Consider the following 15,582-nt stretch of genomic DNA (forward strand, 5'->3'; position numbering starts at 1 on the left):
TCTTCAGAAATTTTCTGAAGAAGGGTCTAGACCCGAAACATCACCCTTCCTGCTCCGCTGATGCTGCTTGGCCTGCTGTGTTCATCCAGCTCTATACCTTGTTATCTCAGATTCTCCAGCATTGGCAGTTCCTACTACCTATGCAAAAGAATTTGAAGGTTATTTCCTCTCCTGTTCCTCCACGAGAGGAAGATCTTGATGACCTTCTTAATTCAAGAGAATGCAAGCCAAATTTATGAATCTAGCTTCAATGTAACCCTTCATTCTGGTATCAGTGTGGTGAAGCTGTGCTTCATCCTTCATGCTCACTTAGTTCACCCACACTAATGTTCAGTACTAGAAATTGAACTGCAGTCGTGAAAACTGAGACAGTATTCAAAATGGGATCAAACAAAGGCACAAGAACTACTCATCAGCACCATAAACACAGCAGGAAGATTTTTTTATGCATCTGATAAAAACATAGAAATGTAGATTTTGCTAGCAGTTCAAAAACAACCTTTTTCTTTGCTATTGAGTGTAAACAACATACCAATTGATGGATTTTATTTATTAGGGATGTTTAACACAAATATTGATAAATAAATTATTTCAAGTATGAGAGTTTTTTCTCCACAGGCTGTCCGAAAAGCTTTTAACTTACCAGAGTCTGCCTCGTGTGATGAAGTTCGGGACAAATGGCAGAATGCTCACCTCAGTAAAGATCCCAAGGACATGAATGTGGTGGATTTGAAATATAAGGAAGAAGTGAATTTATACAACAACCAAATTAACAAGGTCTGAAATGAAACAACTTAATGGTTTATTAATTTTTTTGTCAATGGCGAATACTTGTTGTGGTGGAGGCAACAGAAATGGTATCAGTGTGGTAACAGAAATGACTGTTTAAGAATCTAACAGCAATGTGGATCAATACGTCTACATGACATGGACTGGGCTAGTTCAAGAAGTTGATTCACCACCACCTTTGCAGAGGCAATTAGGGATGAATAATAAATGCTGACCTCATTAGCAAGACCCATACCCTATGAAAGAACAATTCAAATTAAACACATTTCTGTAAACCTTACTCCATGCTGCTTGCTGGCTGTTTTTGTTTCTTCGTTCATGAGGTGTGGGTGTCACTGATTCGACCAGCAATTATTACCTGTTCCTAGTTATCTTTGAGAAAGTGGTGGTAAGCTGCCTCCTTGAACTACTGAAGCTCACTTGCTGTAAGTAGACCCAACAATGCTATTGGGGAAAGAATTCCAAGATTTTGACGACTCCCAGTTCTTTGATGGAATGTGTCAGACATGCAGGTGAAATTTCATCTTTTGTATCTCAAAATGTACGCTGAGCCTCAGCCTCAAAAGAGAACCCTATGAACAATAAGCAGGCTATTCGGTCCTTTGAGCATGCTCCTCTTTTCAATAAGATCATGGCAGATCGGATTGTACCCTCAAATCTACATTCCTGCCTTTCCCAAATAATCTTTCATCCCCTTCATTGAACAAGTCTATCTACTTCTGCCTTAAAAATATTCAAGCTCTCACCAGCTTTCAGGAAGACTGTTCCAAAGATTCATGACCAAGAAAAAAATTTCAACATGTTTCTGTTTTAAATAGGCAGCATTTGATTTTTAGTGGCCCCAGCTCAAGATTCTCCCCACAAAGAAAACATCCTTTGATCTACTGTGCCAAGACTCTTCAAGATCTTGTATATTTCTATCAAATTGCTTCTTACTCTTCTAAACTTCACATACAAGCCCAGACTGCCCACCTTGTCACCATAAGTAAACCGACTCATTCCAGATATCAGTCTGGCAAAGCTTCTGTGGACCTCTTCCAACCATTTAAAGACCATAAGATATAGGAGCAGAATTAAGCCATTCGGCCCATCAAGTCGGCACCACCATTCAATCATGGTTGATATGTTTCTCAAACTCATTCTCCTGTATTCTCCCTGTAACCCTTGATCCCCTTAGCAATCAAGAACCTATCTATCTCTGTCTTAAATACATTAGATGACCTGGCCTCCACAGTCATCTGTGGCAATGAGTCCCAAAGATTAACCACATTCTGGCTAAAGAAATTCCTACTCATCTCAGTTCTAAAGGGTCATCCATTCGTACTGAGGCTGTGCCTCGGGCACTAGGCTCTCCTACTTGTGGAAACATTTTCTGTCTGTCCACACTCTCTGTATTCTGCAAGTTTCAATCAATTTACCCCTTATCCTTCTAAACTCCATCAAGGACAGACCTAGGGTCCTCAACCACTCATATGATAATTCCTTCATTCCTGGGATCATTCTCGTAAATCTCCTCTGGATCCCCTTCAACACATCTTTTTTTTCAGATATGGGGCCCAAAACCACACTCAATGTCCCAAATGCAGTCTGACTGTTCCTTAGATTGGTTGTGGGATAAAAATTATCTTTTATTTTCTGGTGTTTAGAAAGAGGAGAGTTCATCTTACTGAGCCTTAAATGTTTTGAGGGACTGACAGGCTGCTGCTTTTGGCTGGAAAGTCTAGATCTAGTAGACACAGTCTCAGGCTAAGAGCTGAGCCATTTAAGACTAAGATGAACGGAAATTTCTTCACAGTTGTGAATTTTTCCTCCATAACTCCAGAAGGCTGCAGCGGCTCATTTTTGGAGTGTATTGAAGACACATCAATAGATTCTTGGACTCGAAGGGAATTGAGGGATGTTGAGAAAGCGGGAAAGTGGAATTAATATTGATCATTAACCATGATCGTTTGGATTGTGAAGCCCAGTCAAAGAATTATGTGGCCGACTGATGCTCATGTTTCTTGCTTCCTGTATATAATATTATTGTTTGAGGCAGTAATCCAGTTCTGACTGCTTGTGATTAATTGAATGATTGGTCTAACTGGATTTGGGGGCGAAACCTCTAGTCTTATTCATCTAATTGCACGCATTTGATGTGTAATTTTTCTGACAGAAGGAACCAGTTTCCTTCTATCGAAATCAGTTACCTTAATTGTACAAAAAAGGGAGTTATACTTCTCGTACTTGTCACACGAATATTCTCTTTTGTGATTGCAGATTTTATTTATTCTGCTATCAATGTGTGTTCTATGTTTGCTTTGATTGACAGGTATGTATGCCCCTGGGTCTTCATAGACGATTTCCAGACAATAACTTGCAACTCATGGTGCAGTCTGGTGCCAAAGGTTCAACTGTTAATACGATGCAGGTAATTTTTTTTCTAGAACTGCCAAGCAATTTTATGCTAAATATGCATGTGAACCTCTTACATTACGTCCAAACAATGATCAAATGAATCTAGTTGAATTTTTTTGCATAAGTTAGAAGCATGATGCATAAGGAAGTATCAGTGCAAGTTGTCTGTGTTGAATTCTTGTACAATTTAAAAAGGCTTTGTACGAGGGAATATTGAGGAAAAAGAGGGGACATACAATCGTAGGTAACCTTGTGATATGAATCACTAATTGGTTAGAGAGTACAGGGAGTTTGAATAAAGGATTTGCTGACTGATTGGCAGAGTGTGATAAACAGAGTTCCTTAATGTTCCTATACTGGGCCTTAGCTTTTAGCTATTTTATGATTTATTAATGACTTTGATGATGGATTGGAGTTGGATATCCACACTTGCAGTCCACATCAAATTAGGGGGCATTGTACATTTAATGGGAAATGATGTGTGGTTGCAAAAGAACATAGACAAACTAAATGAGTGGGCTTGAGCTCAACAGCTGGAGCACAGTGTGCAAAGTCAGTGATCATCCGCTTTGTAACTGACAAAGGGAAATCAGAAACATTTCTCAATAGAGAGAAACTAGAGGCTGTGGAAGAACAAAATGATTTGGATGTCTCCGTACACGGATCGCAGTGGACAGCCTAATTTTGCATAGAACCCTGTAAATCAACCAAGAGAAATAGGAAAGGAAGAAAATGAAAAGAACCGCCTTTCAGAACATTGAGAAATGCTTTACCTGATGAATTTGCTCACTGTTGTTGTAGAGGAAACTAATAGAAGGCAACGAATATGACTTGTCATTCTGAGCTAGCTCTAATCCAAGGCAGTTTTGTTAATATTTAAATAGTTAAAACATTTTTAATTTGCAATGCAAACAAAACTGAATCTGTTTCTGTCTGCGATTCTCATGAAGCAATAAAAATCGTGTCACGGGTAAATTTTATTTTGTTTCCAGATTTCATGCCTCCTTGGTCAGATTGAGCTAGAAGGAAAACGTCCTCCACTGATGCCATCTGGGAAATCATTGCCCTGTTTCCAACCTTATGACTTCACTCCACGTTCAGGCGGTTTTGTTACTGGCCGATTCCTGACTGGTATTAGTCCTCCGGTATGCAGACATATAATTCTTAAGAAAGTTTTTGGCAATATTTACATTGCTATCAGGTTAAAAGAGCTCATTTAGATAAGCTCTGTTTCATTTTTATTCTACCAGAGGATGTGGATGGCGCTAGCTTAGCCCAGCATTTATTGCCTATCCCTAAATGCACTTGAGGATGTGATGGTGAGTTGCCTCTTGAACAGCTGCAGTCCGTGTGCTGTAAGTAGACCCACAATGCTTTAGGGAGGAAGTTTCAACATTTTGACACGGTGACACTGATGGAATGACAATATATTTCCAAGTCAGGATGGTGAGTGGTTTGGAGGGGAACTTGCAGGTGGTGGTGTTCCCATGTATCTGCTGCCCTTGTCCTTCTAGGTGAAAATGGTCGTGGGTTTTGAAGGTATTGTACATGGATGCAATGCATCTAGTAAATGGCACATACTGCTGATACTGAGAGTCGGTGTAGAGAGTGGATGTTTGTCACTTGTCAGCCCAAGTCTGGGAATTGCCCAGATCTTGCTGTATTTGGACATGGACTACTTCAGTATCTGAGGAGTCGTGAATGGTGCTGAACATTGTGCAATCATCACTGAATATCCGCATTTCTGACCTTTTGATGAGGGAAGGTCATCGAAGCAGCTGAAGGTGGTTGGGCCTGCGACACGACTCAGAGGAACTCCTGTTGAGACGACTGACCTCCAGCAGGTGTAACCATCTTCCTGTGTGCCAGGCAGCATTCCCTTGAATTTTCTTAATGGCTACACAGGCTTCAGAGACCGGTTCATGGCAGTGATATCTGAAAATGGACGTCAATACCACGATCGATGTGAGTGGAGTAGCTGTGTATGCACGCGGCAATGCAGCTTAGAGGTATAACTCCAATCAACGGTGAGTTTTCTCCCTGATTCCCATTGACTATGGTTTTGCCAGGACTCCTTGATGCCACATTCGATCAGTTACAGTCTTGATGTCAAGGGCTGTCGCTCTCACCTCATCTTTGTACATGTTTGAACCACGGCTGTAATGAAGTCAGGAGCTGAAAGGCCCTGGTGGAACCCAGACTGGGTGTCAGTGAGCAGGTGCTGCTTGACAGCACTGTTGATAACACCTTCCATCACTTTACTGGTGATGGGGCAGTAATTGGCCAGGTTAGATCTGTCCTGCTTTTTGTGTAGGACATAACTGGGTAATTTTCGCATTGTCAGGTAGCTGCTTGTGTAATAGCTATGCTGGAAAAGCTTGGCTAGGGGTATGGCAAGTTCCGAAGCACAAGTCTTCAGTACTATTTCTGGACCATTGTCAGGGCCCTTGGTCTTTGCCTCCGACCAGGTCTTGATATCGCATGGAGTGAATCAAATTGGAAGAAGCCTGGCATTTGTGATGCTGAGAACCTTAGGAGGAGACCGAGAGGGCTCATTCACTCAAGCATTTCTTGTTGAAGATTGTTGCTAATGCTGCACCTTTATCTTTTGCACTGATTTGTGGGCTCTCCCATTATTGAGGATGGGGCTATCTGTGAAACCACCTCCTCCTGTGAGTTGTTTAATCGTCCACCACTGTTCATGACTGGAAGTGGGAGGACTGCAGATCTTAGATTTGCTCTGTAGGTTGTGGGATTGCATAGCTATTACTAGCTGCTAATGCTCTTTAGCATGCAAGTAGTCCAGTGTTGTAGATTCACCATGTTGACTGATCATTTTGGCAATATCTGATACCGCCACTGGCATGCCCTCCTGTACTCTACGTTGAACCAGGGTTGATCCTTTGGCTTGGTGGTAATGGTAAAGTGAGGGATTTTTTGGGTGATGAGGTTGCAGATTGTGCTGGAGTATGATTCTGCTGCTGAAGGAATGATAATATATTTCCAAGTCAGTATGATGTGTGACTTGGAGGGGACCTTGCAGGTAGTGATGTTCTCATGTCTCTGTTACCCTTGTCCTACTGGTTGGAGTAGCCATTGTTTTTTGAAAGTGCTGACCAAGGCGGTTTGGGGAATTGCTGCAGTGCATCTTGTACTGTGACTGAGGAGGTGGTGAAGGGAGTGAATGTTTGTGGAGTGGTGCTAATCAAGTGGGTTGCTGTATCTTGGATGGTGTCGTCAATCTCTTGTGTAGTGTTGAAGCTGCATTCATCCAAGCAAGTTGAAAATACTCCATCACAATCCTGACTTGTGTCTTGTAGATAGTGGACAGGCTTCAAGAAGTCAGGAGGTGAGTTACTCAGTACAGGATTCCTAGCCTCTGATCTGCTCATGTAGTCACGGTATTTATATGGATAGTCCATTTCAGTTTATGGTGAATGATAACCAAGGTATTGATAGTGGAGGATTCAGCAGTAGAAATCCCATTGAGGTCAAGGGACAATTGGTCAGTTCTCTCTTGTTGATTCCAGACCACAAGCAGTGGGTTGACTATTAACTATGTAATTATGTAGAAAGTCACTCAGTTCAAGGGTTAATTGGGATAGGCAATAAATGTTGGACTTTGCAGTGCTGCCCACGTCCTATTAAAAAAGGATGCAAAAGTGGTTTATGTCTTATTGTTGCTTGCTTGTGCTGCAGGAATTTTTCTTTCACTGTATGGCTGGCAGAGAAGGTCTGGTGGACACAGCTGTAAAGACCAGCCGTTCTGGATATCTTCAAAGGTAAGAAACTGTTTCCACTTCATATATTCTTTTAATTTTGTCTCTGTTTATTATTCTTTGTGTGGTCTTCTCTCTCACTCCATAACAACAGTACTAAATTGTTGCATAGGTGGGTGCAGAGAGAATATAACCTTTGTGGATATTTTCATGGTATTGTGTCAGCCATGGCTCAGTATTAACATTCAGCTGTAAGTCAGAAATTGTGGGTTTGAGTAACACTAGACATTGATGGAGGATAAAACTCTTGTGCAGTGCTGAGGATGTGTTGCCCTTCATCCTCCTGACTTGTAAGATAAAGTCACCATGATGACCACGGGGCTCCTCTTTCATTGGAGAGAGACGACTGCTGGTGAATTTAACCTGAGGGTCATCACGCCCTGGGCAAGTTAAGAAGTGAATGTGGAATTGAGCTGCACTGTTGGCAGCACTTTGCTTTGCAAACCAGCCATTCAGCCAACTGAGGTAACTGACTCCTGATTTAAATCTTGTAGATAGTGGATAGGCTTTGGAAAGTTTGGAAATTTATTTCCCATCACAGTATGGAACAGCTTGGTTGGAGCACCACTCTTCGGTACCACAGTAGAACGTTGTCAAGATTATTGCCTTTATTACATCAGGTTTTTTCAGCTGTTTCTTGATATGGTGTGGAGTGAGTCACATTGGCTGAAGAATGGCATTGTGATACTGGGGCGACTGGAATAGGCCGAGATGGATTATTCACTTGGCACTTCTGGCTGAAGATTGTTGCAAATGCTTCAACCTTTTGCACTGATGTACTGATCTCACCTATTGCTGAGGGTGGGGATATTTATGAACCTGCCCTTCTCTGGTTTGTTATTTAATTAATTGTCCAAATCCATTCATGACTCGATATGGGATCACTTAAACCTTCCATTTGCATGTTGCAAATGCTGTTTAGCATGCACTTGTCCCAGTGTTGTAGCTTTCCAAAACCCGGGATTCCACATGTCTTTATAACTGCTTTCTTAACCTGCCCTCCTACCTTCAGCAAATGTGCACCCACTTTAGAGTAATATCCTTTATTTTCTATTGCTTTGCCTTGCCTCCTATCAATTTATTTTTTCTTTATTCATTCATGAGATGAGGGCATCGCTGTCTGGGGCAGCATTTATTGCCCAGAGGGCAGTTTAAAATCAGCCACATTGCTGTGTGCCTGGAGTCACATGTAGGCCAAACCAGGTCAGAACGGCGGTTTCCTTCCCTAAAGGGAACTAGATGGGTTTTTCCGACAGTTGACAATGGATCCGCGGTCATCAGTAGACTCTTAATTCCAGATATTTATTGAATTCGTATTCCACCATCTGCCATGGCGGGATTGAAACTCAAACATGAGAGAAGTGAATAGGTCCAGAGAATGAATTTGAGTTCTAGGTCTGACTGGTTGAAAGTGTATATGAAAGTGCTAGGGTGAAGGTAGTGAAGGGGTGATTGTTCAAAAAATCGGAGAGTAGTTGGTAGAACATACAACCATTGAGCTATGGCTGATCAAGGTAAAAGTGAAAATATATACTGTTGACTCTTGTATCTTACATTAGATGCATTATAAAACATTTGGAAGGGCTGGTGGTACAATATGACCTGACAGTACGAGACAGCGATGGCAGTGTTGTACAGTTCTTGTACGGTGAAGATGGTTTGGATATTCCAAGAACCCAGTTCCTTCAGCCAGGGCAGTTTCCCTTTATTGCTGCTAACTATGAGGTGAGTTATCATTCAATGTGTCTAAATTATTGAAAGATTTGCTTGTTAGGCAAAGTATGAAAATTTGTCAGACAAAAAGAGTGGAAATTACTGCAGGTTAACCCTTCGCGTGCTTGTCCAAATTTCTCTCTATTGTAAATGGAAGGGATAAAGCGCTTCAGTATAAGCATTTATAAGTATTAATTCCTTATCATCCTGCTATATAGGCTGATTAAAAAAGAGGGGAAAATTCTCCATGGGCTCTAATAGTAATGATGCTGACCAGTTTGGTGTTGAGTCATGCATACAACAACAGGAAGGGGAAAAAACCCCTTTGGTTCATCCATCCAGTATCTGTCCAGGTCTGTAAGGTTTGAACTCATGTCAAGAAAGAGGGACTGCCACTATAATCTCTGCATTACCTGCTTCAGATAGAGGTAAACGGGTAATGTACAGATTGCTTACTCCAAGTAAGTATATGTGCCCCGTGTATTGAGTGGCAATATTTAGATATTGAGCAAAAGCCTAGGAACAGGATATAGCGATTTGGCTTCTTCAGTGCATTCTACCATTAAATAGAGCATTACTGATCTATATTTTAATTCCAAGAACGCCCCTTAATTCTGTAATATTTTAATACACTTGACTAATGAGAACCTGTCAATCTGAGTTCTGAAGGTGTCATTTAGGCTAACCTTAACCGCTTTTCAGCTTTTGCACAGCTAATGGTATCTTTTGTGCTGAAAAACCTTGCTAATATTTATACCTGTACACCCAGGTAAAGAGTAGGTATAAGTTGCACTTTCAAGCGATAAAGGGAGAGGACTAAGTTAGAGGATAAGAAAGTTGAATTGGAAACTAAGCAAAAAAAAAATCCAGTTTAATGGTCCTGTATCTGTTGTATTTGTTAGGGGATCAAAAAGTCAAAGCACTTGGAAGAGGTTTTAAGCAAACTTGATTCACAGGCTGCAAGCAAGTGGCATAAAGCAATAAAGAAATGGAAGGCAAAGCACCCGGATTCTGTTCCTCGTCTAGGCGCATTCCTGCTCTATTCACAGAAGAAGTGGAATAAGATCAAGAATATGAACCCAGAAGGAGAATGGGTAAATACCAGAGATCCTGCAACTCAACAAGTGAGTTTTTAAGCAAAATTCACAAATTTGTGCATTGCTGGCTAGGTCGGCATTCATTGTCCATCCCTTAATACACTTGTGATGGTGTAGCGATGAGAAATTTCTGCTATTAGGCAGATTTAAAACTTCTGTGTGTTTCAAATCTGACTAAGATTTACAAAGATCGCAGCTTATAGTCGGTGAGGTTTGCGATTGGAAGAGCAGTCAGCATGGGAGAAACAGAATCAATGATGGAGGAATAGTCAAAGGTGGGAAAGACATAGTCCATGTTTAGAGGAGCTGGAACAGCCTGGGCAATAAGTCTTTAGAGATGGAGAAATGCGAAGTGACCAGCAACAAAAGAGGAAAAGGATTCAGCAATAATTCTCAGTAAGTAATTATTTGAGCACCCCTCGGCATGAAAATGCTGACTGAACAGGATGTTTTATGGACATTATCCATTTATTTGAGCCTCATTTCCTATGGAGATGTATGAGGAAAGTATGTATGTTGAAGTGAAGGTTTTCTCGTGTTCTCTCTGTCACTCGAATTGCCACTGGTTGTTGTGAGGCTTTGAGCCTGAACCCAGCCTGTCTTGCTATTTTGACAGTTACCAATGGGGAAAAACCACATCCACCACCCATCCACTCCCCAATAACATCTTCTCTTGCAGAAATAATGTATTAACAGTTAATTTCTGATTCAGATGGGCAATTTCAGAATGACTCACTTGTCACTCCTTCTGAAACTCTTTCCGCCCTGTCAACTCCCTTCTCTCATCCCCTTTTCTTCCTCTTTTATTCCACCCCAATACCACATACCCTCTCAATCCATCTCATTTCTTTCACCTTAGTCCTCCCTCACCCCCTCAACCCCACACCCCTCTCCACTGTTGAACTCCTCCCCGTCTTCACCCTACCCACTAACTTCCCTCGATCCTCCATCTTGCCCCATTCAACCTCAACTCTGCCACTCTCCACCCTTCTTCTCCCACACCCATCACCCCACCCCCTTCCACTCCTCATCTCCCCATCTTCTTCCCCCCTCACTCTCATCCACCCCATGTCCCCACCTCCAATTCTTTGTCACAGCCTCTCCTCCACAACTTTTCACTTCGCTGGATGAAAATACTGGGACTCGCTTCCTAAGACCATTGTGGGTGCCCCTACGCACCAAGCATTGAGGTGGTTCATTAATGTGGAGGTGACGGTGTTGGACTGCGGTGGACAAAGTCAGAAGTCACATGACACCAGGTTGTAGTCCAACAGGTTTATTTGAAAACACAAGCTTTTGGAGCCTCAGTCCTTCTTCAGGTGTTAGTGAGAGAGGTGGTATCAGACACAGAACACCATCATCTTTTCCAGGGCAGAAGGAATGTGCAATACGGACGAGCTTTGCTTGTGATGCCCACATTCCCCAAAAGAATAAAAGAAGGCCTCTGGGACAGTTTCAAACTCCCAGCCATGGGAAACATCTTACCTACATTTACCCTGTCTATCTTCTTAAGTATTTTTAAAGTTTTACTTAGATCACCTCTCATTCTTTGGAGCCCTAGAGAATACTGGCCCACATTGCCCAATATCTCTTCACAGCACAGATCTACAATCCCAGGAGTAAGTCCGGTGAACCTTCATTGCACTCGTTCTATGGCAATAATATTCTTCCTGAAATTAGGTGACCATAGTACTCCAAGTGAGATTGAGCTAAGCTCCTATACAATTGAAGCACTGTAGTCCGTTTGCTGTAGTTTGACTCACAATGCCCTTAGGGAGGCAATTCCAGGATTTTGACCCAATAACTGTGAAGGAACAGCAATATATTTTCAGGTCAGGATGCGCAGTGGCTTGGAGGGGACCTTGCAGGTCATCATATGCTGGAGGCGATGGCCTAGTGGTATTGTCGTTGGACTGTTAATCCAGAGACCCAGATAATGTTCTGGGGATCCGGGTTTGAATCCTCCCGTGGCAGATGGTAGAATTTGAATTCAACAAATATCTGGAATTAAGAGACTAATGATAACTGTGGATCCATTGTCGATTGTCGGAAAAACCCATCTGGTTCACTACTGTCCTTTAGGGAAGGAAACTGCTATCCTTACCTAGTTTGGCCTACCTGTGACTCCAGACCCACAGCAATGTGGTTGACTCTTAACTGCTCTCTGGGCGATTAGGGATGGGCAATAAATGCTGCCTAGCCAGCAACGCCCTCATCCCACGACTGAATAAAAAAAAGTCCTTCTAAATGGAAGTGGCTGTGGGTTTGGAAGGTGCTGTCTAAGGATCTTTGGTGAATTTCTGCAGTGCATCTTGTAGGTAGTCCACACTGCTGCTACTGAGAGGGAGTGGATGCTTGTGAATGTGGTGCCGGTCAAGCAGCTGCTTTGTCCTAGATGGTGCCAAGTTACGTAAGTGTTTTTTGGGCTGCACTCATCCAGGCAAGTGGGGAGTAAAAACTGAAAGAATAAAAACTAAATCAGGAACTAATCAGGAGTATTACATCACACTCCTGACTTATGCCTTTTAGATGGTGGACAGGCTTTGAAGTCAGAATGTGAGTTACTTGCCACAGTATTCCTAGCTTCTGACCTGCTCTTGTATCCACTGTGTTTACGTGGCAAGTCCAGCTGAGTTTCCGGTCAGGATATGCAAGACCATGAGGTTGCAGATTGTGCTAGAGTACAATTCTGCTGCTGTTGAGGGCCCACAACACCTCATGGATGCCCAGGCTTGAATTGCTCAATCTGTTCAAAGTCTGTCTATCATGATGATAGTGCCACACCACATGATGGAGGTTATTCTCAATGTGAAGGTGGGATTTTGTCTCCACAAGAACTGTGTAATGGTCACTCTTACTGATACTGTTATGAACAGATGCATCTGAAGCCAGCAGATTGGTAAGGATGAAGTCATATATGTTTTTCCCTCTAATTGGTTCCCCCAGCATCTTCTGCAGACCCAGACTATCAGTTATGTCCTTTAGGATCCGACCAGCTCGAACGTGCTGCTGCCGAGCCAGTCTTGGTGGTAAACATTGAAACTCTCCCACCCAGAGTACATTTTGCGCCCTTGCCACTCTCAGTGCTTCCTCCAAGTTTATTTCATTATGGAGGAGTACCAATTCATCAGCTGAGGGAGGACTCAATACATTGTAATCAACAGGAGGTTTCCTTGCCCATGTTTAACATGAAGCCATGAGACTTCATGAGGTCCAGAGTCAATGTTGAGAACTCCCAGGGTAACTTCCTCCTGACTGTATACCACTTTGCTGCCAACTCTGCAGTGTATGTTCTGTCACCAGGGATGGTGATGGCAGCGTCTGAGACATTGTCTGTAAGGTGTGATTCCGTGAGTATAACTGTGTCAGGTTGTTGCTTGACTAGTATGTGAGACAGCTCTCCCAATTTTGGCACTAGCCTCAGATGTCAGTGAGGCGGACACGACTGTTTCTGCTGTTGTCATTTCCGGTGCCTTGATCAATGCCAAATGGTATGTCCGGTTATATTTCTTTGATGAGACTCTGTGGCAGTTGACACAACTGAGTGGCTTGCCAGGTCATTTCACAGGGCACCCGAGAGTCAGCCACATTGCTGTGGGTCTGGAGTCACACGTAGGCCAGACCAGGTAAAGGAGGGCAGTTTCCTTCCCTCAAGGACATTTGTGAACCAGATGGGTTTTTCCTGACAATCGACAGTGGATTCATGGTCATCATTAGATTCTTAAGTCCAGATATTTATTGAATTCAAGTTCTACCATCTGCCATGGCGGGATTTGAACCCAGGTCCCCAGAACATTATCTGGGTCTCTGGATTAACAGTCTAGTGATAATACCACTAGGCCATCGCCTCCCGTATGGCAGATTTCCTTCCCTGAAGGACATTAGTGAGCCAGATGGATCTTTTTTTGGCCATCAACAATGGTTTCATGGTCATCATTAGATTCTTAATTACATTTTTTTTAAAACATTGAATTAAAATTATACCAACTGCCATGGCAGGTTTTGAACCTGGGTCCCTAGACATTAGCTGAGTTTCTGGCTTAATAATCTAGCCAAAATACCACAAGGCTATCGCCTCCCCTATCTGTTTCTCCTAGCAAAATGGATAACATCATTTTTCTACTTTATTTTTCATCTGCTATTTTCCTGCCCATTCACTAAGGCTGTTCAAATCTTCCTGAAACCATTTTGCATTTTTCTTGCAACACATTAGCTTTGTATCATCTGCAGATTTGGAAATATTACAGTAAGTTACCACCTCCAAATGATTTGTATATATTGTGAACAGGTGGGGCCCAAGAACGAATCCCTTCTGTACCCACCAGTTTCAAAATCTCCCCACTTCCGGCCTCATCCCATGTCCAACCCTCCCTCTCATCTTGACCTGACGCTACCTGTTTATCCTCTTCCCCACCTATCCACCCCACCCTTCCCATTGACCAATCCCCACTACTCCTACCTGCAATCTCCTGTGGGGAACTTTATCAAAAACCTTCAGAAGATCAAATTATTCGATGTCCATCAAAAGTGGTGGCGAGCTATTACATTTTGGATGGTGTTTAAACTTTGAGTGTTTTTGAATTTACTCGCGGCCATCAGTTATCCCCAGATATCCCCATCATCCTTCCTACAAGTTATACTCACAAAGCACCTTTAATGCAGTAAATTGCTCCAAGGCACTTGATAAGAGCATAATCAGAGAAAAATTGAGCCGAAGCAGGTATTTGTGCAATTCTTGAAAAACCTGATCACTGAAGCAGTAGGGCTTATGGGGCAGCAGTGAGGGATGCATATGGTCACTGAGTTAGAGGTACACAAGATTCTTAGGAGTACTGTAGGGCTGAAAGAGATTACAGAGTTAGGGACTGAACTCAGTAACTGCTGCACTGAGTACATGAATGTTTGAACCCATTGTATCACGCACTAAAGTAGATATTTTCTTTGCTGTCAGTTTTGGAGATTTGGGAGCAGCTAGATGAAAAGAGCCAACACAGATATTTATAAATAACAGTTTATTGTCCTGACTTTTCCTTTTCAGATTCAATGCATTTTGTCAGCTAAGGACACACTAAAGTGGATCCATTTTTGTCTTGTCCACAGTTGCTAGAGATTTGGAGGTCGCTGGATGAAAAGAGCAAGTTTAAATACTTGAAGAAGTCTGCTTGCTGTCCCGACCCTTGTTTGTCGGTTTATCGTCCAGACATTTATTTTGGCTCAGTTTCAGAAAACTTCAGTGATACTGTGGATAGATATTTCACTGACCAGGAGGGCAAAGAAATCAGTTGCTACAGCAAGTCGGACCTCCCACTGGATCGGTATTTATTAAGCAACTTACCTGATTTTTGTTTTAGCATTTCACTTTTAAAATATAGGCAAGGCATGATTATTATAAGCAACTATAAACATTGTAATTAATTTGAACAATGTGGTGTCCCTTTGGTTTGAGTTTGTGCTCAGTATTGGCTTAGTGGTCATGTTGTTAGGTTAGCAAACCAGAGATCCAGGCTAATACTCTAGGGACATGGGTTCAAATTCCACAATGGCAGCTGGTGAAATCTGAATTTAATGAAATAGAACATAGAACATAGAACATTACAGCTGTGAGGTGATTCATTTTGGAAGGACAAACTTGAAAGCAGAATACAGGGTTAACGGAAAGATTCTTGGCAGTGTGGAGGAGCAGAGGGATCTTGGGGTTCAATTTTCACAGTTCCCTGAAAGCTGCCATCCAGGTGGATAGAGTTGTTAAGAAGCCATATGGTGTGTTAGCTTTCATTAACAGAGGGATTGAGTTCAAGAGCCGTAAA

General features: G+C 42.3%; 2 protein-coding genes across 2 annotated transcripts in view; one reads left to right on the forward strand and one right to left on the reverse strand.

Annotated features, from left to right (window-relative positions):
- ptcd3 (pentatricopeptide repeat domain 3) overlaps window positions 1-15,582 on the reverse strand; it is a 292,712-nt gene that overhangs the window by 82,273 nt on the left and 194,857 nt on the right. The gene's annotated exons all lie outside the window — the stretch shown is intronic.
- Window positions 1-15,582, forward strand: part of polr1a (RNA polymerase I subunit A) — a 129,308-nt gene that overhangs the window by 44,520 nt on the left and 69,206 nt on the right. The window contains exons 16-22 of the mRNA XM_048603059.1: window positions 619-777; window positions 3,101-3,199; window positions 4,179-4,331; window positions 6,886-6,968; window positions 8,525-8,690; window positions 9,581-9,802; window positions 14,876-15,101. Coding sequence (XP_048459016.1) covers window positions 619-777; window positions 3,101-3,199; window positions 4,179-4,331; window positions 6,886-6,968; window positions 8,525-8,690; window positions 9,581-9,802; window positions 14,876-15,101 — 1,108 coding nt within the window. The remainder of the gene's footprint in view (window positions 1-618; window positions 778-3,100; window positions 3,200-4,178; window positions 4,332-6,885; window positions 6,969-8,524; window positions 8,691-9,580; window positions 9,803-14,875; window positions 15,102-15,582) is intronic.

This window comes from Rhincodon typus, chromosome 1, assembly GCF_021869965.1.
Source record: "Rhincodon typus isolate 14 chromosome 1, sRhiTyp1.1, whole genome shotgun sequence".
Classification (NCBI taxonomy): Eukaryota; Metazoa; Chordata; class Chondrichthyes; order Orectolobiformes; family Rhincodontidae; genus Rhincodon; species Rhincodon typus.